The following is a 23507-nucleotide window of genomic DNA, read 5'->3' on the forward strand; positions in this document are numbered from 1 at the left end:
ATACACTCTCCTGTCCGCCTTCCTGCTCCAGCCTCCGCACCCCACTCTGTCCTAGTCCCCAGGTGCCACTCCCAGCGCTTCCCGGCTTTGAGCCTTTGTGTTGTTCCCCTGTAAAAATGCCATCCTTTGGGGAAGGGGCTCGGACCTACGCAGTTTATTCACTCTCAGAGACTGCAATTTGCCCATCTATCTGAGCACTTACTGATACTTTTAATTCACTCAGCCACTCAGCTTTGGGGGGAACATTTATTGAGTGCCTACTAGGTACCAAGGAACCAATGTTGAACATAACACAGGATTATTGCCTTCAGGGAACTCACAGTCCGTGGAGGAGGCAGAGACTAATCAAATAACACATAAAAAAACACATTACAGAGGTGCCTGGCACCCCATAGGCCTTCTGCAGGTATCTGATGAATAATGCAGCTATGCTCAGTGCTGTGGAACAGAGGCGCTTTCCTGAGGAGGGGATGCAAAGGACAAGCAGGAGTCAGCAGGTGAGGTGAGGAGGAAGAGCATTCTAGATGTGCAAAGTCCCTGTGGTAGGAAGATGTGGCTGATAGGAGGACTAGAGGCCAGTGTGATGGGAGCAGAGTGACAAGGAACACAATTCAAGGTGAGGCTGCAGAGATAGGCTAGACCAGCAGAACCTTTGACAGTTCTGACTCTGGCCCAAGACCCATGGGGCATGAGGACTGTCAGGCAGGTGTAACCTAACCAGCTTGCATTTTGAACAGTCAGCTGTAGGGGGAACTGAGGGAATCCGGGGACACAAGTAACACTTTTGCTAGAGTAAACTGGGTTTGGGCTGCCTCTTGACTAAACATAAACAGTGAGTGCCCTAGGACAGGACCTATGCCTGGTGGTACCCCTCTGAAACCACACACACACACGCGCACGCACGCACACACACACACACACACACTGCTCAGCCTGGGCGTGCACAGAAAGGGTACCCAATATACATTTTTTACATAAATTTACAGAGTTATCCAGCAACATTCAACCCACCAGTTTATGTACACCAGGCCCTGGGGGCCTTGGGAGCAGTGGGTTAGGGAAGGGGAACCCAGCCTGCCTGCCGACCAGTGTCTTCCATGATAGAACCTGGGAGCCAGGTTCTCGTCTCCTCTCCATTCACTTCCTCTGTTCAATGTTCACCGCCTGCCGGTCCTCTCCCTGCTCCTGGCAGGGTAACACAGGCCCCATCCCCAGCCCTGGGCAGCAAAGAACAGGCATGCTGACCTCTGCACACCACCTTGACCCCTCAGCGGTCCTGGCGCCTAAGTGGGGGTGATGGGGGATGCCGTACTGGAGGCAGGTCATAGTGTCCAGGGATGTGGCTGTTCTTGGGTGAGTCGTAGTGGCCAGGGGGCAGGCCCAGCAGCAAGGGGGGCTGGGAACCCACAGAGTCTCGGTCTGGAGGCAGAGAGGGGACAGGCAGAGGGGGATGTGGCTTCTCCCCTTCTCACCACACTCCCTCCCCTCTTCAGCCTCTTCTGCCAAAGACAAACGGATGGATGGTGTCTGGATATGGGCCACTTTTGTGCAGCCACTCAGCTGCCAGTGGGGGAGGCCACCTCACAGGTTATGAGGACAATTTGTCACCTGCCTTGTTCCCCACTTTTCTGGATACCAACTCCACAGCTTGTGTGCTGCACACACATCACCTCAAATCCTCAGCCCTGCGAGGCGAGGCGGGCACCACGATTCAGGCTCTAAGAGGGGACATGACTTCCCAAGCATCGTACGCAGCAGGAGCCCAAGTCTGACCCCAAAGGCCCTGCTCTTGCAGCCGCATCACGCCGCCTCCATCCTCTCCCTCGGTCCCTCCTCCCTGCCTCCCTTGTCCCAGCTTCCTCTAGCCCCTGCCCCAGGGGAGGAGGGCTCACCGTGTGTCAGAGGGCTAGGCTGCTCATAGGTGCCACTGTCTCTCTGTGGCTGGAGGTGTCGCCGTCTCTGGCTGTCCCGGAGCTGAAGAGGATGCCTGGGGGGAGATCCTGAAGGAGGGCCTTTCATCTCCACGTAGCTACTCTCCCGGGGGTCCCCTGGGAGGCTGGGCAGGTCACGGATGGTGGCATAGGGGTTTTCACTGCTCAGGGAAGCCGTGCTGGCCCCCAGCCCCTCCTCAGAGATGGGCCCTAAGGAGAGGGGAAAGGAGTCAGCCTCTGCAGAGGCCCTGACTCCTAAACCCCAGTTCAGCCCCCTCCGGCTCCCGTGTCCAGACCTTTGCTATAGAACGGGCCCGGGCCAGTACTGTTGCCGCAGCTACAGCTGTAGCTTCGGTCTAAGCGGCTGCTCCCTGAGGAGGAGAAGGCAAGCACTATAGACCCCGGAGCCCCTCTCCGGGCTCCCACTTCCTCTAGAACTGGGGCCTAGGGCCCCGTTCTGCAGACACACACACGCTCAGCTGGAGCAGGACGCTGGGCTGCACACATCTACCCTCAAGAGGCCTTGGCCTCCACGCTCCTACCCCTGTCCAGAGGCCCCGGGGCAGGCTCCCGGCCGTGCTTCCAGTCAGCAGGCAGCGTTGCGTGGTTATCATGCCCGTGGGCTCCACCTGGCCGCTCAGGAGCCTGGAGGCTGGCGAACAGCTGACTGCCTGGAACCTGTGAGGGGAGGGGTAGGACAGGGAGAGTAACATGCAGGGACGGAGCTTCCCAGAGACCCAGGCCTTCGCCCAGCCCCCCGGAGTGCATCCCCTGCCCCAGCACTGACCTTGCTAGGGGGCGGGGGCTTAGGTGAGCACTGTGACAGGGTGTGGTAGCTGGGGTTGGAGTAGTAGTGACTGTAGCTCGGAGGGACATCTGCAGGAACAGGCACAGGTGCCGGATGACCTGCCTGGTCGGAGACAGGCCCAGGCCCAAGACAGTGCTCCTGACCCGGAGGTCCACGGCCGGCCTCTCTGACCTTCCTTCCTCCCTCCGTCTCTCCACTTCTCATCTCCCAAGTCCAGGGAGGCACACAGAAGCCCCACCCCCATCTGCCCGGAGCCTGTGACCCAGCCACACCTGCGTCCCCGCTGCCCACCCAGGCCAGCTCACCTGGCATGACATACTCAGAGCCGTCCAGTCGCCCGCTGCTGTAGGCCACTGCCAGGTGTTGGTGCTCCTTGCCTTTTTGCCAATGGCGGTAGCCAATGAACATAGCCACCAGGGCCACCACCAGGGCCCCCAGCACTGCAATGCCAATCACTGCCCCTAGCGAGCTATAGGCCACTGGAGAGGTGGGCATCATGGTGAAGGGCTCCTGGCTTCCTAGGGGGGTGGGCGGTCACTCAGGATGGCGTCTTGGCTCTGCTGGCGAGCTTGGGGTGCACGCACTGGAGAGGCCCCAGTAGGGAGGCACTGTGGTACAAGGGGTCCAGCTCCTGCCAGAGGCCCAGGCAGGAACCTACCAGTGTCCTGGTTCAGTGGGGACAGTGGGGGCCTAGAGGACAACTTACCAATCCTGCAAGGGGCACCACTATGCCCTGGGGGACACACACAGGCCCCAGTCTCCGGGTGGCACTTCTCCCCAGGACCACACTGGCATGGCTGGGAGCAGTTGGCACCAAACATCCCTGGAGAGCAGCCTGGGAGAGAACCAAGGAGGCAGGCTGAGATCAGAGGGGCAGTCTCCTCCCTGGGCTGGGGCTGCCCTGGCACTGGGGCATGGGCGCCCCTTCTGTTAGTACCTTCCAAGCAGAAGTGTCCAGTCCAGCCTGGGGGGCAGAAGCAGCTCCCATCCTGGGGGTGGCAGGTCCCACCGTGGCGACACTGGCAGGGCTGGGAGCAGTTAGCGCCCCAGTGTCCTAGAGGGCATGCTGCAGGAAACAAGGTGCCTGTCTTGGGGGGCAGGGCCCAGTGGATGAATCCTCAGCCCCCAGCTTCACTGAAGTCTTGCACTCAGCTTAGGTTCTCCAGGGACAGCAAGACTTTGAGCCATATCTACACACTGATGACTCACAAATGCTTATCTGCAGCCCCATCTCTCCCCTTGACTCCAGATCCACGTGCCCAACCGCCTACTCAAAATCTGCACTTGGCTATCTTACAGAGTTTTCAAAATAACAGCCAGACAACTAAAGGCTTCCAAACTACCCTGTGTTGCTTAGCTCAGGACTTAAAAAAAAAAAAAAAAGTCCATACATTTAATGCATAATTTTTGTGTATCTGACACTAGCAAATAATCTTTTTTCCTATGGAAAAACTCTTCAAGCTCACATCCTTCCGTCCGGCCTGTGGGTGAGCTTATGTCCAAAGTACTCAAAGGTTTAACAGCTTCTCATTTCCCCCTTTTCAAAATCTGCTTTGCTCCATTCTTTGGACTAATCTTTTCCATGATGTTCTTCATATGTTTGTGTGGGAAAGAAGCCACATATAAATAAATAAATACAAATTCAAAAATACCAAAAGAAAAAAAAAAAAAAAGAACATGTTCAAAACTAAGTGTATGATTTCCCCCAGCCCTGTACAAAGGCTGCTCTTCTCAAACCTCCACCGCAGAAGGACACGGGACTTTTTTTCTGACCCATCCATGCACTGCTGTAGTCTGAGCACCTAGAACATTACCCAGCACGTAGGTGATGCCCAGTAAATAACTGTTTATATTATTTATACAAGTGACTGAATCAAAGTGGGTCCAGAGGCTTTATGCTTTAAACAGGGAGCAGAAGCCTCCGGCCCTCATCCCACCCTCTCAGCATGCACCTGCACTCAGATACAGAAGCCACCACGTACGCTGGGAGCAGTCCGGGCCTGTCCAGCCAGCGAGGCAGTAGCAGGTCCCATCCGAGGGGTGGCAGGAGGAGTGGTTAGCACACTTGCAGGGCATACAGCGTTTGCCATAGCGGCCGGGCTGACAGGCTGGGGGAAAGGGGTCATGGTGATGGGGGCAGGGCCGACCCTCCGTCAGCCCTGACCCCACTCTCTCTCCCTCCTTCCCACAGCGGTAAGTGGCCCAAAGATTGGAATCTGGAGAAGAGACCAAGGCGGGTAGGAGCATCTGGTATCTGGCACTGCACCACGTCCTATTGCTGGCAGGCAGGGGCAGGACAGGGAGCCTCACGTCTCTGGCAGAAGGGGCCTCGGAATCCAGGTGCACACACGCAGTGGCCATTCTCCGGGATGCAGGTGCCCCCATTCTTGCAGGTACAGGTGTTGCTACAGTTGGCTCCCCAGAAGCCCTCAGGGCAGGGCAGGTGGCAGTGGGTGCCTGTGAGAGAGCAGGATAGGGTAAGCCTGGCCTGGGGCCCCTTCCATAGGGGCTCTTCTGGACACATTTCCTGTGGGTTGCACCCCAGCCCACAGGAGGCCTAGGGCCTGGACACCCAGAATGCTTACCTGTCCAGCCAGCTTGGCACTGGCAGTGTCCATGAACAGGGTCACAGCCATCAGAGTGGTCACAGTCACAGCGACTGGCACAGCCTTCACCAAATTGCCCGTTCTTAGGGAGGGAGCAGAGGAGAGGTCAGGCCAGTCAGCTGGGGGGCACCATGCACTCCCCTCCCCCACTCAGGCAGCACTTACCGGGCAGGGGAGCTGGCAGTGAGCCCCATGCCACCCAGGGGTGCAGGAACAGGCTCCTGTTTGTGGGCTGCAGGCTGCCTCATGGGCACACTGGCAGCTGGCATTGCAACCAAAGCCCCAGGTTCCAGGCAGGCAGGGCACAGAGCAGTTACCACGCTGCCAACCTAGAAGAGGGGCCTTGCAGGTGGCCATGGGGACCCAGCTCCCCTCCTGAGCAAGCACACACTGGGCATTGGCTAGCTGTGCCTGGCTCTGTGCCTATGAGCTAGGGGTGGGCATGTGAGTGCTCGTGCCCCATACAGGAGACAAGCATGTACACTGTTAGATGTGGGACAGAAAGCTAAATGACTACTGGTGACGAGCCACCCCTCCTGGGCCCGCATCTTCTGCAAAATGAAGAGGGTTGGCAGCAAAGCCCAGGGCTTACAGAGACCCATCAGGTAGCTAAACAAATCATCCAGCTCATGTGTAAGACAACAGGGAGGGGTGGGGCCTGAAGACTGTACGTTTGTTAAATACACTAAAGAACTGGCCGAACAAAACACATCTGCATCAGAATCCAGCCTAAAGTGTGCCAACGTGCCACCCCTGGTAGATCACAGAGGCCCTTCCTGGTGCTTTGTGTGGCTCTGTATGATTGAAGAAGAGGAATGTACACCCATGAGGTAGGTGCCTTCTGGCCTGGGCCTTTAAGCACGAGCAGGGTTTTTTGTGGTTGAAGAAAAGCAAAGTGGATATTCCAGAAAGGAAGTAGCCTGGCTACATTCCCACCGTCCAGCTGCTGCCCAGTGGCTCCGCCCCTACCCTGCGGCCTTCCCCTGCCTTTGACCTGCCCCTACCCTTGGCCCCGCCTCTACCCGTGGCCCCGCCCCCACTCCATTACCTTCCTTGCAGACGCACGTGCCGTCGATGGGCGAGCAGGCAATGGCATTTTCGCAGGAGCAGCGTGCGGAGCAGTTAACTCCGTAAGAGTCAAGGGGACAGAGGCTAGCGCAGTGCGGGCCCTGAAAGCGGCGGCCGGGCTAGTGAGCGGTGGGCAGGCACCGGGGCCTCTCCCGGGTCATCCCCGCGGCGGGGCGCGCCTCACCGTGTAGCCGGGCGCACATCGGCAGAGGCCGCTGTCCGGCTGGCAGACGCCGCCGTGCAGGCAAAGGCAGTGCTCCTGGCAGCCCGGCCCGTGCGTGTCCTGCGGGCAGCTCTCGTTGCAGTGAAGGCCCGCCCAGCCCGGTAGGCACGAGCACTCCCCGCTCATCGGGTGGCAGCTGCGGGCGGAGGCGGGGGCGCGGCACGGTCTGAGCCGGGGGTTCGCAGACCGACACCGCCAGCCCCTCTGCGTTGCGGAAGCCCGGCATCGCCGAATGAGAGGGCCATCTCGGTGCTGTTCCGAGAGCGCCCCCGTCCCTGTCCCCGAGGCCCTGCCCTTTCTTCTTCTGTGGCATCTGTCGCCCCTCTTTGGATTTGCCCCTGGCGCTGTTCATGACTCCAGCGCCTCCAGCACCGAAGGCCTCTCCCATTGGCCTCCGGAGCCCTTGACCACAACGTCCTGCGGCCCACCTGAGGCTGTGCTCCGGGTCGCAGGTGCAGGGCACCTGGCAGCTGAGGCCGTAGAGGCCGTCGGGACAGAGGCGCTCAGCACAGCGGTCCCCAGTGAAGCCGTGTTCGCACAGACACGCGCCGTTGGCCGGGAAGCAGCGGGCGCCGGGGGCGCAGTCGCACGTCTCAGCACAGTCCTGCCCGAAGTAGCCCACAGGACACTCCTCACGGCACCTGGGCACCTGGTTCAGTGAGCCTGGAGGGTCCACAACCTCCTGACCCACACCCCACCGCTCCTGTCCATGCCAAGGCCACTCACCGGTCCCCAGTGTAGCCTGGAGCACAGTGACACTGCCCGGAGAATCGGTCACAGAGGCCACCGTTGTGACAGCGACATTCCTGGGAGCAGTTGGGTCCATGGAAGCCCTCCCGGCAGGGCAGGGAGCAGATGGTGCCCTGTTGGTGGTGGGGGGTCGACAGAGCCCCAGTGGCTCAACCCTCCGTGGCCGCAGGACCCCTTGGCCCCCATACCCAGAGCCCTCAAAGCCCTCCAGGGCCGGAGGAGCTCATGCCCTCACACACATGCCCTTAAGGGCCCTGTAGAGAACCACCAGGGAATTCTCCCGGGACTCCCGCCCCACACGCACAGGCCACACCCTTCATACCATCCAGCCAGGGGGGCAGCTGCAGGAGCCCTGGCGGGCCTGGTAGACACCTCCGTTGTGGCAAGGATAGGTGCTGGGGCAGGAGAAGCCAACATTGCCCTGGAGACAGGACACCTCACAGCTGCTGGGCAGAGCGGGGAGGTCGGTGTGTATACAAGCAGTACACCTTCCCCCACACCCCCTCCAGCCCCCTCCACTGCCCCCCAGAGCGCCCTTTGCCTCCCGGGCGGCTCAGCTGCACACTGGCCCTCCCCAGGACGAAGGCCTGACCTCAGGGCTCAGGGAGTCACCCCCACCGCTCCCTGCTGCAGACGGCAGGAGTCAGAAAGCAAAGCTTCCTGCGCCTGGAAGTGGCAGACACCCAGCATCATCAGGTTGGGAAGAGTGAGCGGCCCCAAGCACCCTCACCTCCACCTCCGCCTTGGCTCATTCTGTTGCCGCTGCGGGAACCCTTTCTCCTCTGTAGGTTTTCTATCCTGGAGGGCTCAATTCCTGGGGCCCCTCTGTGAGGCTGGACCCTTCATCTCCACCTTGGTGCACCTCTCCCTTCTGCCACTCCCCAGGCTCTCCCTGCACCCAGCCTTTGCAACAGGGTTCCCTAGGTCCCTGTCTCAGCCCCACTTTACAGTACGAATTCACACACCTGTGCTAGCTCAGTTATTCCACAGCAACCCTTCTAGCTGGACAATACTGTTCCCACCTCAAGCAGGAAACGAGCTTGGGGGGAGCCAATGATCTGCTCAAGGTCTCTCAGCAAGTGGCAGAGCTGGGACTAGGATCTTGGCGTCTCCACTCTGTCCTGTTTAGGACCCTGTCTGAGTCCCCTTGTGTCCCCATGAATGCCTACATGACCCCATGACACACCTGGGCCCAGTTCTCTCTGGGGTGCAGAAGCAGGCTCCAGTCTGGGGGTCACAGGGTGCTCCATGGCACTGGCAGCGGAACTGGCAGGCGGGACCATAGTGGCCGGGGGAGCAGGGCTGAAGGCAGTGTGGGGGCTGCAGGCCAGAGGGGCAGGAACATCCTCCACTCTTGGGGTCACAGGAGCTGCTGTTGCCACAGCTGCAGGGCTTGTCACACTGTGGTCCCCACACTCCGGGCGCACATGCTGTGGGATGAGGAGGATGGAAGGGGGTCACCAGCAGCCTCACCCCTCCCTAGCCTCCAGTCAGTGCCTGCCTCTCCCGCACACACACCCCCATGCCAGGTTCCAGTCTACCCCTGTGCCACATCTCCGGAAAAGGCAGCTGGCTGCAGTGCGGCTCTCATGGGTCATTGCCCTGGGGCCCTGTGCACCGGTGCCCTGGGAGGGAGGGTCTGGCCAAGGGTCTCTGAAGCCGCCAGCCACTTACCACTAGAACAGTCGTCACCTCGCCAGTCTTGCACACACTGGCACTGATTGGGTGCCACACAGCGACCATGGACACACTCCTGGGCACATAGCGCTGGGGCAGAGATGGGGGTGAGCAGGTGCTTCCAACCCTGCCTCTACCCACTTTTTAGCCCCTGAAGCCTAACCCTGTCTTCCTCCTACACCGGAGACCTGGAGCTCTCCAAGGAACAATTCCACCTCTAAGGTGCAAAAAGCCGGAGGAACAGCAACTCAGGTGAGAACTTGACAAGACCTCCGAATTCTGGACTCCCCGGGGCTTTCCGCGCAATTCTCGAAGCCCCTCATGCGGGAAAGGGAGGGGGTGTTCCTCAGATAAAGACTAGCCAGGGACGCTGTCCAGAGAGAGGGCAGAGGCCAGAGGGGGGGCAGGATGGGCAGGACCCTGTGGGGGCTGGTGATGGGCTGGGGCTGAGGGCAGGGGAGGGGGGCAGAGCAAGCTCCAGTCTGGGGGTTCAGGGTGCTGGGGGGAGGAGGGCAGGAGAGCCTGGACAATGACAAGACAGGGACAGGAAGAGACAGAGACAGACCCAGGCACCAAGCACCAAGCCACCAACACACAGTGACAGGAAGACACAGGCAAGCCCAGAGACAGAGAGTTCGGACCGACAGAGACACCCAGGGACCTGGAGAGGGCGTGGGAGAAGCACAGGGTCAGCTAGAGACAGGGGCACCGGCAGCATCTGCTGTCCTAGGGGCGAGGCCAGGCGAGTGGAAGAAAACCCAGAAGGGCGGGGAAGGAGCCCCACCCTGGCAGGGTCAGGGGAGGGCCAGACAGGTGGGCCAGGCCCCTCCCGTTCCGCAGCCCCAGCGCCCCCCTCCCCGGGCTACCCGGGACTCACGGACACAGGCCCCACTGCTCTCATAGAAACCCCGGCAGCACTGCAGGCGCCGGCGGTGCGCCGTCTTCACCACCTGGCGGTACACGGTCTTGTAGACAACCCTACGGGGGAGGGAGACGAGGCAGGTGGCCCGGGTCCTCCCTGCCGAGGCTCCCGCTGTCCACTCTCCCCACAGTGCAGCCCTGGGGGCGGTAGGGGGCACTGCCCTGCCTCTAGGCTGGGGGACCACAGAAAGAGCATTCCCCCTTGCCCCTCCCAACCGCACCCACACACACAGTGCAGCACGGGGCACACCCAGACACACAGCCCGCACACCACACCCTGGGCGACTAGGCCAGCCAGATGTGTCCTCTAAACTCTAGGGTCTAAGGAGAATGAGGGCACGGAGGGTGGAGGGGGGGGGAGGCCCGAGGCAGCTGTGCAGGCCGCCCATCTGCCGTAGGGGGCCGGGCACTCACGTGGGCCGGGGGCAGGCGTGGGGACTCTCCCAGGGCCGGTCACAGGGCTCGGAGGGGAGCAGGCTGAAGGGGCGGGAATGGGACTCCTTGGTGGTGGTGGTGAAGCTGTGAGATGGGAATAGTCAGGTGTCCAGGGCGGCAAGGGGCAGAGCTGGCACGGGGTGCCTCAGGAATCGGGTGGGGGGCCTTGGCCACAGTGGGGAGTCACCACCCCAACACATGGGCTGGCTGCCCCAAGCCTCAGGCATGCCCCTCCCACCCTGCCCAATCAATATAGAACATTCCTGGGGCACCCCCATCAGAGCCCCTTTCTCACTCTAAGGGACCAGAGCCGCTAATGTCTCCACCCCTTTACAGAGAGTGAGCTAGAATGACCTCTGGGCCCCTCTGGTGGGGACGGGTTGGAGCATTTTTGGCCAAATGCTGCCCTGGGTCTTGATCCCCAAGCCTGAGCCCGGAGCTCTCCCCAGGCAGCCCCTCTGCTTACTCCGCAGTGAACGGCTCCCACCCTGCGTTCTGCCTGCTGTCAGCCCCCCACAGGGACGGAGGGACAGGGATAAAGAGAGGGCGGGGTCAGACACAGGATGGAGATTGAGACAACCTCAAAAATGGGGACGGAGTCAGAGGCACCCCTCAAGGGGAGAAGAGAGGGAGGAGGGCCAGGGGAGAGGGACAGAGGCAAGGGAAAGGAGGGGAAGGACCCCCAGAGGGAAAATGGGGAGGAGAGCTTGGAGCCCTCAAGGCAGGGGCCTCTCACCTTTCCCAGAAGCTGCAGGTGTTGGGGTCACTGGGGTTGAGGGTTCCAGCCAGCCTCAGGCTCAGGGCCAGGAGAAGAAGGGAGCACAGAGGTGGCGACATTGCAGAGGCTGGCAACAGGGCCAGGCGGGGAGCAGCACAGGGACAGGGCGGCCACAGGCCTGGAGGGCCGGGTGTCTGCAGAGACGGAGGGGGGCGAGCAGAAGCGATGAGGCGGCTGCCTCACGTCCTCCGGGCCCGCGCTCCCCGGGCCCCAGCTCGCCCAGGCCTGATCCCCGACCAGGAGGCGCACTGCTCTGCCTTTGAACCTTTCTCACGCTGTCTCCTTGCCTGCAATTCCCCCCTCCATCCTTCAGCTTGAGTAGTTGTCTTTCAAGGTCTAGCGCAAGTGCCACCCCTCCTTCTCTGCTCTGCTCCCCAGCCCCCATTGGCAGACTGCCCTCTCTCATCCCGTCGGGGCCCCCCAGCACCACTCACCCCCGCACAATTCTAGTGCCTCCTCCCCAGCCATGACCTCTACAAGCGGCACTTGTGTTTTCTATCTCTGCACCCCAGCGCCCAGCCCAGCTCCTGCCCAGGGCAATTTGATATTTGTACCATCGTGTGAAACTTGGAACCCATAAGGGGAAGTTGTAAGAGAATCCAATGTGGGCTCATTGGAGGAAGAACTTCTAACAGTCCACGCAGGTCAGTAATGGAACCAGTGACCTCGGGTGGTGAGTTCCCCATCACTGGATGTATGCAGGCAGAAGCCAAAGTCACCCTGATGCAGCTGGGGCTTCTGCTTTATGGGGTGCGAGTAGGGCTGGGTCCAGGAGACCTCGAAGGAGGCCCCTTCCAACCTCTGGCATGCAAGACCCAGCTCAGGTACCCCACTCCCCTTGCTGGGGCATCTGGGCACATTGCTTCCCACCTCCTTGTTAAATGAGGTCACCTCAGTAGCTTGCAATCAGGCAGTGAGGATCACACCATGGAAATCAGCAACAGCACAAACCAGGGCCAACCCCCACCCTCCTCCACCAGAGCCAGTTAAACATTGGCCAGCACATCACTGACCCAACACGAGGTGCTATCAGCCAGGGGGCCCCAACCTGGCCTCAAATTTCCCCTGCCTCCCTCTGGCCACCCTGTCAGCCATCCGGAAATGAGCTACTCTCCAGCTCCTCCACCCCTGACCTCACCCAGTGGGTGGGAAGCGGGTCAGGGCCTCGGATGGGTCTGTTCTCGCTCCTGAGCTCGGGAGGGGCTGAGCCCCTTGAGCTCCTGCCCTGGTGGCCGGCTGGGATTCTGTGTTCAGGGCTCCTCGAGCCGCCCCGGCTCCCTGCTCTACGCCTCCCTGAGGCGCCCACATCTGCTTATAATTTTCCTGAGAAAAGAGAAAGGTCGTGGTTGCTGCCCCCTTACCCCCCTGAGTATCTCTGGAATGCCTGCTGCCTGGCCCACCCCGTGCCCCCCACCCACACACTCCCAGGGTCCCCACAGCCTCTCTCCCTCCAGGTCGGGAGTGAGAGAGATGCTTCCTGACTTAACCCCATCTCACCCGCTGCCTTCTGCCCACCAGTAACCCCTCCACTCCTCAGCATGCTCTCAGCGGCAGGGCTGCCCACCTCTCCTCCCCATTTCCTCCCACTGCAAATCTCTGCCCCTCAGCCATGCACAGCAGCCAGGCTCCCCCACAACTTTGGTCCGTTGTCCCCATCAGAGCTCCCCCCAGGAGCCTCCTCTGTGCTCCTCCGTCCCCTGTAACTCACCAGGCTTCTATGGCATCCTGGGCCTCAGAAACTCAGGTGGGCCAGGCACAGGACAACGTGACCAGGCCTCAGAGCCTGGGGGACCAGAGAGAGTCCTGGGGGATCCCAAAGCTCAGGATATGGAGCCTGCAAACAGGAAGCAGGGCCCAGCTAGAATGTGTGGGTGTGGGGGAGGGAAGCAGGGAGGGCCATCACAGGCGGGGTGTGGGGTGGATCTGTCCTCCGCCATCCTCAATTCAGTGTGGGATGTTGGGGGAGCAGGCAGGGCTGAGAGCCTCTCTCCAGGGGCTTGCATCCTGAGCTGAGCATGGTGGCCCCCTCTGAGCCGGTAAGGAGGAGACACAGCCTGTCCTCAGGAGCCAGGCCACAGGAGTGTCCTTCCTGGGATCCCGAAGTCCGTTCAGCACACCACCCCCAGCGCATCTCCCACACATCCCCCGCACCCCCCAGAGTTGGCTCCTTTTCCCAACCTCCCCAAACCCCCTCTGCCCCTGCCCTGCTCTGGCATCCTTCCCGGGCCCTGGGCCCCCCTCCAGGCTCACCCTGTCTGCCCCCAGCTGAGCTTCTCCCCACTTTTCCCTTGAGTGTGCATGGGCAGCCAGAGACATGGGCAAGACCCTGAGCCTGCCACACATCTCCCCCTTTTCATCCCTCACTCCTCCCCCTGCTCCTCTCTCCCTGGACCCGCTGCTGTGGTCGGACTTGGGGTCCCTGTCCTCAGATAGGAGCTCAGTCTGTCTGGATCCAGGATCATCAAACTTGTCCCTGAATGAGCCACGTGTCCAGCCACACGGGGACCCCCAGGTGACCCCCACCCCCCCACCCCCGCCTGGATCTGTAGCTTGGGGCTGCAGTGAGGGGTCTCCTCCGAGAGCTGGGGCATAGAGAGGAGAGGCCTGTGGCTGCCAGCCCCTCCTTCACATCAGCCCCACGCACCAGTCCCCTCCTCCCGACCAACTTCTAGAGGAAATGGCTCACTTGGGGGATTGACAGGGACCTGGAGGTGGCAGAGGAGCTTGAGGAGGGCTTGACCCTAATCCCAGGGTGCTGACTAGGAACCAGAGGTCAGCTGGCTGGAGGGGTGGGGAGACTGTTTTCCCAAAGGGCCTCAGGGTAGGGCTGGAGTGCAGAGGAGGCCTCAGCTGGTCAGGTGGGGCTGCAAGCCAGGGTGGGTGTGGGAGATCAGTAGGTGGTCCACGGGAGGGGAGAGATGGGATGGGGATCCTGGCGGGGAGCAGAAGGGTTTGGCCTGACCAGCCGCAGAACCCTGTTCTCAGCCCACCCCAGTGCCCCACAGTTCACTCACGGAGGGATTCCCACCATCTTCCCCTCCTCCTCCGTCTCCCTTCTCCTTCTTCCCCTACAGACGCTCCCTCCCTGTCCCCTACTTAGCCCCTTCCTCCACTGCACCTCTGGATTGAGTGACCCAGACACCTTTGCTTGGGACCAGAATGATAATGTCACCCCATGCCTCATTTACTGCATCGAGAAAGGCTGGGTGCTGAGTGATTATGCAGATCATCTAGTTTAAAGCTTACATCAGTCTGCCAGGGTAGGCATTATTCATTTCACAGATGCGGAAACAGGCACAGAGAGGGAAAGTCACCTGCCCAGGACCACACAGCCAGTAGCATCAGAGCTGAAATCCAAACCCAGAATGCTGGCCGAGGCCTCCCACTGGCTCCAGTCTTCCCTGGGCCCAGGCAGGAATCCCAGGCGCTTTGCATCTCCTTCTAGTAGCCTCAGTTATGGGGAAGAGGGGAGCCTGGCAGGGGACCAGCCAAGATGAGAGGATGGGGGTGGGGGCTGCCACAAGAACATGATCAGAGGCGTGGGAACTGGGATGTGTTTACAGTCAAGAATGAGCTGACACTTCTCTCCCCTCCACCTCGAGATGCAAAGCAACTGGGCTCCTGGCCAGGCTCCGAGTCCCCAGTCCCCCGCCTGCCTGGCCCCCAGCAGCCCTGCCCTCTCAGCCTTCAAGCTCACACAGGGCCCAACCCAGCTCCCCTCCCCTGCTCTTCTGCTAGGCCCGGTTCCTTCTGGTGGGGAGCCTCCCTACCCCCCTAGGACAGAAATGAGTCTGGGGCCTCTGGGATGGGGACAGAGCTCCTAGTGGAAAGAGCTGACCCATTTCTGGAAAAGGCAGAGGGCAGGGGCTGCTGGACGTCAAGACAGCAAGAGGGCTTCCTGGCTACTCACCCAGCTTCCCCTCCCCCGGAGGAGGTGTAGCAAACGATACCTCCGAGCTCTGCATCCCCTCCCACCCCTGTTCAAACCTGGGTGTGAATCCCGCTTCTCAGTTCCCACGTCTATAAAATGGGGGTGATAATAGTAATTCCCCTTGTAGGGTTGTGTGTAGATCAGTACATGAGTTGCTACAGATGCAGGGCTTAGAGCCTGCACACATGCCCTGAACGGGCACCGACTGCCTCCGGGACAGCGTCCTCAGTCCCGCTCCTGCACCCCGCGGGCCCCCTCCCACTCCCCTTGGCACCAGCAGACCCTCTGGGTATTAATGCCAGGAAAAGCTGTTTCTTATTTTTTTCTGAAGAACCCCCAGGATGATCCGGGAACGGGGCCCTAGATGCTGACAGAGAGAAGGAACTGGGAGTGGGAGGGCGCCAGGCCCCCCTGAGAACCTGATACCCCAGAACGATGGGCTGCCCGCCAGGTACATCTTCAAGCCAGTGGCGGTTGACGAGGCAAGATGCCTGGACGCTGCCCCCCAGCCCTCAGCCTGAGCACCCACTGCAGCTCCCTGCCTGGCCCCACCGGCTCCCCTCTCATCTCATTCTCTTCCTCTGTCACCCTCCCCCCTTCCCGTGAAGGAGACCAAAGGTTCTAGTACTTACAAGCTACGTGACCTCACGCATGTTACTTGTGCCCTGCGAGCCTCTATTTCCTCATCTGTGAAATGAGAGAATACCACCCCCCACATCCCAAGGTTCCGTGAGGGTTGGAGCTGCTGGTTCCAGTGACCACCCAGGAACAGAGCCTCAGACCAGAGGCCCCTCAGTGGACGTGTGCTGTTGCAGGAACAGCCCCCCGAGTTCCACGCTCTCCACCTCTTTCTTTCTGCCTTCTGTCTGTTCTTCATCAGAAATTCTCTTTCTGCCTCTTTTTTCCTTCCTCCATCAGTTTCTTGGGCTCTATCTTCCTGCCTCTCCTTCCTTTCCTGTATCAAGGCTGCCATGTACAGTTGTGCAGTACATTCACTGCACTAGGGAATCGGTGTTCGGGTGTGGAGTGGAGCTGAACTCCAGCCTCCAGCCACTCACCAAGCCATGTGTCTTGGCCTGATGCCGAGGTCGCCTTGCCCTGTCGCCCTCTTGTCTTTCTGTCTCTCTCCCCGTCTCTGTTTGTGCCCTTTCCCAACCCATCTCTGCCGTGGAGACAGGCTCGTTTAGTCCTCCCCACTCAGAAGTGCGATCCCAGTGGGAAGAAGCCCCCTCTCCATACAGGGTTGCCTCTGACCCAGCTGCACCAGCAGCCTAGTGAACACGAGAGCATGCCACTCCGAACACGTGTGCACGCTTGCACACGGCAAGCACAGAGCCCCTCCTACATCCAGCCAAGCCAGGCCTTCGGCACGCCAGGCATGTCTGCCGGATGGAGGGACAGGAAGCCTGCGTGTGTGCCAGAGGCTGGGAGGGAAGGGGCAGGGGTGAGGGGCCTGCCTTCTATTCTCTGTGGCTCAGGAAACAGAAGCTAGAGGGTCCTCAGCCAACCTGTTTACTCATCAGGAAATAGAGAAACTGCAGGGCTTCTGATTCACCAAACATCTATTGCGTGCCTCCTGGAGGCTGGCGCCAGGGCCAGTTCCGACCCCCACCACCCCACCACCTGCTAGTTACTGTCACCCCGATTCACAGGTGAGACCATGGAGGGGCTCAGGTTAAATGACTCGCCTGAGAGCTGACTGGTCATCAGAGACAACAACAGGATTCAAGTCTGCTTCAAAGGACAAAGCACTGGGTGGGGGGTGACCCCTGGAGTGACACAGGCCGGAGCAGCTCCCCCGCTGGTCCACCCTGCTCACCAACACCCCAGATACCCTCGGAAAGTACAGCTCTGCTCTGGCCACTGCGCCTCTGTAATGCCCTCTGTGGCTCCTTACACCAAGGAAAGGGCACCCAGAAGCCAGCCCGGCCAGGTACCCAGCCTCCTGGCATCTGCCCCTGTGCTCCCGTCACACTGAACAACCTATTGCCCCATCATGCCCCCCACTGCACAGCCACCTCTGGAATGTGCAGGTCCTACCCATCCTTCAAGGCCAGCTTCTTCCAGGAAGCCCTCTCAGGGGCTCCAGGCCTCCGCAACTCCTCCCTGTGCTCAGGGCTTCCTGCAGGCTCTCAGCAAAGGAGCCCTGAGTGGCTCTCCAATTCTGCCCTGTGGCCTCCTCCAAACTAGACGTGGATCAACACTTTCCCAGGCCCCAGCCAGTCTTGGCCCACTGTCCCTTTTCTGGGGACGTGTGGGATGAACCCAGGCCAAGCCAGGAGCTCACAACCCCTTGAACACCTCATGTCTGCAGGTCTGCTCAGATGACAGGCACCCCATCTTGTGACTGCTGGTTTGTGACTCTGGTTTCCCAGCCAGGCTTATTCCCTCCTCTTAATCCTCTCTGAGGAGACAGTAGTGGGCCAGCTGGCCCCCGGACGCTCCATCACAGCTCCCAAGCCACGGTCATCATGGTTAATTAAGGTCTGTCTTCCCCACTGGAATGGCAGCTCGCCGGGGTCAGAGCACTTCTCTGCCTTCCTCACCCTGTGTCCTACATGCCCACTCTCAGGATGCCTGGCACCCGGAGGGCAGTAACAGTCATGTGTAGTGGATGGACTGATCAGTCCTGAAATCCTTTCCTGCTCCAGGAAGCCTGGGCCTCACCCTGTGGGGAATGGGGGTGAGGGAGAGATGTTTGGAGGTTGTAACTTCTCCCTGGCTCACCAGACAGCAGAACGGGGTCCTCCTTTGGCCCCCAAGACACAGCCTTGGCAAGACATGGAAGGTGGAATTCAGGAAGACCTTCCAGTTACACAGTGAAAGGCGGCTCCAGACGTGCCCTCCTGACCTCCGGCAGGAATTCCTCAGGGCTGCCCTCCAAGTTCCTCCGGGATGATGCAGGGCGTGCTAGGCACTGAGTCACCTGCAGAGGAGGGGGTGTGCCTCCAGCCCAGCGACAACGTCCCCTTCCATCCACACACCTCCTCTCAAACGGAGGGACTGGGCCCCAGATGCCACCACGTGGGGGTGAGGTAAGAGGCAGAGGTAGGAGAGGGGACCCAGGAAGCCCCAGGGCCCCAGGGCTCACCCACATGCTGTTGCTCTCCAAGCCCCCATCTCACCAGGTTTGGGTGCTGTAATACCAATTACCACCTTTTGTTAAATGTGCACCGGGGGCTCGATCTTTCTTGTCATTCTCTCAGCAATTCTAGAAAGTAGGTTCTATTATGCCTCTCATTTTGTAGATGAAGAAATAGTCGAGAGAGGTTAAGTGATCTGCCCTGGGTCACACAGCCAGTCAAGGGCAGCGTGGGGATTCGGACCAGGTCTACCAGCTCCAGCGCCTGTGCCGCCCCTTTTGGTCCTTCTGCCCTTGTGGTTCCTCTTCGGTCTTCTGACCATCTCTCCTTGTCTCCACCACCCTCGTGTTTTCTCTAGGTCTGTACTCTGTTTCTCTAAGTCTGCCTTTACCCCCTGGGGGCCTCAGTAGCAGGAGTCTCTGGCCTTGTTTGCATCTGTCAGTCTGTCTCTGTTTCCATATTTATGTCTCTCTGTATCTCTGTCTTTGTCTCTCTCTCTCCTTCCCTATCTTTTCTCCCTCCTTCTGCTGGCTTCTCCCCCATGGGTTTCATGCCAGAAGGGCTGCTAACACCCTTCCCAGAGCGAAGAGTGGCCCTAGGGCCCCTCCCGTGTCCCCGGAGGCCTCTTTCTCAAGGCTTCCAAGGCCACTCAAAGGAGAGGCTGGGGAGCACCACAGGAGAGGCCCGCCTGGCTCCAGCGCCCCTCCCCAGCAGCATGCATGTTGGGGGGAGGCAGACAGTGGTGCAGTGACCACTGCCTCTCTCTGGGTTTACGATTGGTGGATGGGGCTGCCTGGAGAGCGAGTTTCCTCTTCTGGGAAAGTCTGATAGGGAATGGGGGACACAGGCAGTGGCTGGGGGGGGAGTGTGTGTGTAGAAACAGATGCCAACCCCTCAGCTTCACCTCCCAGTGAAGACAGGGAGACAGACAGGCAAGCCTGGCTTGCCGGCCAGCTCCAACGCGGCAGGGAGTGTAGCCCCAACTGCAGGGGCCAGTATGGCGGATTTCGGGAGACCTCAGAAGTGGGAGTGGGGTTGCAAGAGGCGGATGACAGGAGACAGGAGAGCTGCCCCCACACCCTGGCTCACGAGTGCACACACACAGGTGCGGTATTATGGATTGGGTTCGGGTGGGGCTCAGGGAATGGCTCCCCAAACTCTCAGGCCCAGCTTAGGGCAGGGCTGAGAACTGACCCCTTGCCGAAGCCTGCCTGGAGCCGAGGGCTGGCGGAGCCTGGGAAACTCAGGCCAGCACAAGCTGTTCCCGTCCCCGGGGAACGGGGTCACAGCCCATTCCCAAGAGAGGCTGCTCATAAAAGGCCAGAACCGGAGAGCCCAGGGTCCACTACTGGAGGCTAGAGATGGGGTGGGAATGAGGGATGGCCGTGCTGGGGCCTGGGCTCCTGGGGCCTGACCACCCAGCCCAGCCCAGCCCCTCCCCAGCCTTGCTGTTAGCACTACGCAGATCATCCCCACCGCCCCCAGGGCTTTCTGAGGGTCCCAGATGCCTGACACCTCTGGCCAGCTTCCTGGCCCTCAAAGCTGGCTTGGCTGTTGAGCACCAGGGACCTGCAAACCTGTGTCCCTTCCCTACACCTCCTCAAACATTCCTTCTGGTGGGGAGAGGGGCTACACAGATAAGAGATGACCAGGAACTTTCCTAAGCAGGAAACATGTTTTGGCTAATCCAAGCCCCACAACAACGCCATGAGTCAGCACTGTATTCTATATTTTATTCCTCTTGACAGAATGAGAAACCGAGGCACAGGAGTTAAGTCTCTGGACCGAGGTCCTATAGCTGACAAGGGGCAGATTCAAGATCCGAACTGAAGCAGCCTTGACTCCAATGTGGGTGCTCTTGCCTTTCCCTGCAGCCAAGCAGAGGACCGGGCGCCCCCTTCCCCTGCAGTCCGGAGGGAGCCGTAGGAGGAGGCTGCCCCTGGACTCACCAAGTCGCTGCGAGGGGCTCGGGGAGCGGCCTCATTTGCGTGTCATTTACATGTTGCGTCCATTTGCCTGGCAACCCCCAATGCCCTCTGGCCCCTCGCTACCGGTCTGTCTTTTATCCCTACTCCCGCTCGGGTCTCGGACTCCAGCCCGGGGCGCGCAGCCACTCACCTGCCTGGAGACCCTTTCTCTCCGTCGTTGGCCTGGGGAGGGGACCGCCAGGGTCTGGCAGGAGGAGGACTGCGCGGGGTGCGGCGAGGGGCCCCAGCCCGACTGCGGGAGCGGCTGGGCGGCTGAACACGGAGGCTGGCCGGGCGGGGAGGGGCGCCGAGGGGCGGGGGGCAGGAAGGGGGTGGGACCTCGGGCTCTCGCCCAGGCAGGAAGTTTTGACAAGGAAACTTGGCAGCCGGGGGAAGGGAGATGCAGAGTGCCCGGGAGGGAAACTGCGCGGGGGGTGGGATCATGGAGGTCGCGCGGCGGTTGACCCTCGGCAGCCTGGACCCGAGCAGAGGGAAGCCGAGCGGGGAGAGGGCAGGGGCCGCGGCCAGTCCCTCCTCTGCCGTGCACCAGCTGGACGGCCGTGGGTACTTCTCTTCCCGGGCCTCAGCTCTCCTATCTGCAAAGTGGGGTTGTGGAGGCGAATCAGTGAGATCGTCTAGGCCGGGCACCTTCCTCGTGTGGCCCCACAGCCGTGACCTTATTAGACCAACCCGGGGACCCACCGGCCAAATCCCCTGTCTGGGGGACGTGGCCCGGGCAACGGCCTCTCCTCTTCTCCTGCCCCGCCAAAACACACCGAGGGAGGGTTTGATCCTGGAGAGCTGGCTCCCCGGGAGCCTCCGCCTCTGCCTGCCCCCTTGGTCCCCGGGCCGGGCGCTTCGGGCCCGGTGGCACGGCAGCCTGTGCGCTCTAAGCCCGCGCCGGGCGCCACCTCGCGGCCATCGCCCGCCGCCCCGCCGCCGGCACCGCCGACCTGGGAGAACGGCTTCCTGCGGAGGGTCGTCAACCTGTGCCCTGCCTTCTTAGGGCGCCCTTCCCTTATCAGTCCCTGTCTGAGGGGACAGAGACAGTTTTCATAACAACCAGCATTTACTTTCATCGTCAGCCCTTTAGATGCATTGGTACATTTAATCCTTAACTCGAGATTGACTCCATTTACATGAGACTGATGTCCCGTGTGCTTAGGCCCCTAATAAACAGCAGAAGTAGCATTTGAACCCACGTCTGAGTCCTTCTGCAAACCACAGGGCTCCCTCTGCAAACCAAGGCTTCCGGCAGATAAAATTACCAGAGTCCAGGAGGAGCAAGGCAGGAACATCCCTCCTTGCAGACCTTTAAAAATCAGCTTTACATTCTGAGAGAAATCTTCTGCATACGTGGATGTTTTATGGCCCTTGTCTAGCTTGGATTAACACATAGTCTACAGGCACACACCTGATCATCTACATTTGCTCTCTTACAACACTAAACTATGTTTTCTACCTTTATCTCGTATCTACCTACCACTTCAGCATTTTATTAAAAATAATAATAATAAAGAGAGAAATGTGGTATCCACATATAAATCAAGTATAAAAATCAAATGAGTATTCATATTTGAACTGACTGTTTATAGTTCATAATGCATGAGCAAAACCGAAAGCTTCTGTGATGACTGCCCTTGTACTGTTCACCATGTAACTTATTCACTATGTAAGAATTTGTTCTCCATGTAAGAACTTGTTCGTTATGCTTCAGAAGATTGGAGACTGACGAAAATTAGGCTTGGGGTGAATTAATGATTGTGCATTGAGCATTGACCCCCTTATACAGAATTTTATTGATTTGATCAATAAATATGAGAGATGCCCTCACACACACAAAATATATATATATATACACACTTCCAATCGTAAAATAAATAAGTAACCGGGATGTAATGTATAGCATAAGGAATATAGTCAAAATATTGTCACAACTTGGTATGGTGATAGCTGGTACCTAGAATTATCATGTATATAAATGTTGAATCACTGTGTTGTACACCTGAAACTAATGTAATACTGTGTGTCAACTACCCTTCAATAAAAAATAATTATCTAAAAAAAAAATCAGCTTTACTGAGGCCTAACCAACATGCAATACAAAATGTGCCCACTTCAAAGTATACAGTTCGATGAGGAATTTTAGATTTTTTTGTGTGTGGTAAAATGTATGTAATGTTAAAATTTACCATTTTAACCATTTAAAAGTGTACACTGGCATATTACATTCATATTGTGCAACCACCCCCATCATCCATCTCCACAACGTTTATCACCCCAGACTCAAAATGGGTACCCATTAAACTACCACTCTCCATGCGTCCTCCCCAGCCTCTGGTGACCTCTATTCTACTTCCCGTTTCTCTGAATTTTGACCACTGTAGGTACCTTATACAGGTGGAATCATACAGTATTTGCCCTTTTGTGTCTGGCTTATTCACTTAGTTCAATGAGTTTTGACAAATGTATTCATCTGTGTAACCACCACCCCAATCACAAATAATTTTAAAAGCATTTTCCTCTCCCCCTAAGTTTGCCTCGTGCCCCTTTACAGATAATACCCCACCCCCAAGCCCATCCTCACTTCCCTGTTACTGTAGATTTGTTCTAGAATTGTCATATGAATGAACTCATACAATATGTACTCGTTTATGCCTGACTTCTTTCTCTAATCATAAAGGCTTTTGAATAGTTCACTGCCCTTAGCCCTGAAGTGGTTTTCCATGGTGTGGCGCTACCACAGTTTGTCTTATCTACACCAGTTGATGGGCACGGGTGTTTTCCAGTTTGGGGCTACTATGAAGAAGGCTAGTCTGAACACTGTGTTCAGGACTTGTGTGGGCATATGTTTTCAAATAAGCAAGTTTGGTGCTTGGAGAGGTGGAAGGTGTGGCGCAGGAGGTGAGAGGAGGGAAGCAGGCGCATTGGAGTGTACAACTGGCTTTGGGGACGGAAGGAAAGCAAGCAAGAATGAACGGATGACGTTGCTTCTCAGACTCCAGTGTCATCAAAAATGTCCAGGAGGGGGCAGCAGAAACCAGGGCACAGCTCCAGGGCCCGGAGGCCCAAGACCATAGAGTTGCAGCACGTCAGAGGCCAGAGGGGCCTTGAAAGTGATCTGCTGCAGCCCCTCAAGCGCAAAAGGAGAGGCTGAGCATGTGCTCCTCCCCCCTTTACCTGCCCCGTTTGTTCTCCTTTACACATTCTCCGCAACTGCCCCTTCTCTTCCCCGAGAAACCTTTCCAGCCTCTGTCCCTCCCTCCCCATCTTGCTCCTGCATATGAATGTTTAACCTGCCTCTCTTAACTGAGACTGAGTGCTTCAAG

General features: G+C 58.8%; 1 protein-coding gene across 5 annotated transcripts; it reads right to left on the reverse strand.

The window, feature by feature from the left end:
* Window positions 1-964: 964 nt before the first annotated feature.
* Window positions 965-20467, reverse strand: PEAR1 (platelet endothelial aggregation receptor 1). Of its 5 annotated transcripts, none has more exons than XM_057494957.1 (24): window positions 20330-20467; window positions 12906-13031; window positions 12336-12520; window positions 11156-11331; window positions 10399-10503; window positions 9941-10041; window positions 9061-9153; window positions 8573-8816; window positions 7709-7829; window positions 7363-7499; window positions 7065-7277; window positions 6598-6772; window positions 6394-6514; window positions 5511-5607; window positions 5325-5427; window positions 4722-5196; window positions 3677-3805; window positions 3446-3574; window positions 3045-3257; window positions 2719-2807; window positions 2474-2609; window positions 2228-2302; window positions 1893-2141; window positions 965-1419 (listed from the first exon to the last, which is right to left on the reverse strand). In XM_057494957.1, exons 4-24 carry the CDS (start codon window positions 11254-11256, stop codon window positions 1268-1270), a joined length of 3258 nt encoding a protein of 1085 aa, XP_057350940.1. In that variant the 5' UTR covers window positions 11257-11331; window positions 12336-12520; window positions 12906-13031; window positions 20330-20467; the 3' UTR covers window positions 965-1267. The 5 variants fall into 5 exon arrangements, with proteins under 5 accessions (XP_057350940.1, XP_036778485.2, XP_057350939.1 ...); XM_036922590.2 differs by lacking the exon at window positions 12336-12520 and having other exon boundaries at window positions 4722-4847; window positions 5050-5196; window positions 5511-5674; window positions 20330-20466; XM_057494956.1 differs by lacking the exon at window positions 12336-12520.
* Between the last annotated feature and the right edge of the window lie 3040 nt (window positions 20468-23507).

This window comes from Manis pentadactyla, chromosome 19 (assembly GCF_030020395.1).
Source record: "Manis pentadactyla isolate mManPen7 chromosome 19, mManPen7.hap1, whole genome shotgun sequence".
In the NCBI taxonomy this organism is placed as follows: Eukaryota; Metazoa; Chordata; class Mammalia; order Pholidota; family Manidae; genus Manis; species Manis pentadactyla.

What these genes read in the sequence shown, in the direction of transcription:
- PEAR1 (XM_057494956.1), bottom strand. Translation starts at nt 11,256, where the DNA reads ATGTCGCCACCTCTGTGCTCCCTTCTTCTCCTGGCCCTGAGCCTGAGG. An exon ending in GCTGCCCCCCTGGCTGGATG is followed by an intron (nt 7,500 to 7,708) that starts GTATGAAGGGTG and finishes CACCACCAACAG; the next exon opens with GGCACCATCTGCTCCCTGCC. An exon ending in GACCCGGAGCACAGCCTCAG is followed by an intron (nt 6,773 to 7,064) that starts GTGGGCCGCAGG and finishes CTCCGCCCGCAG; the next exon opens with CTGCCACCCGATGAGCGGGG.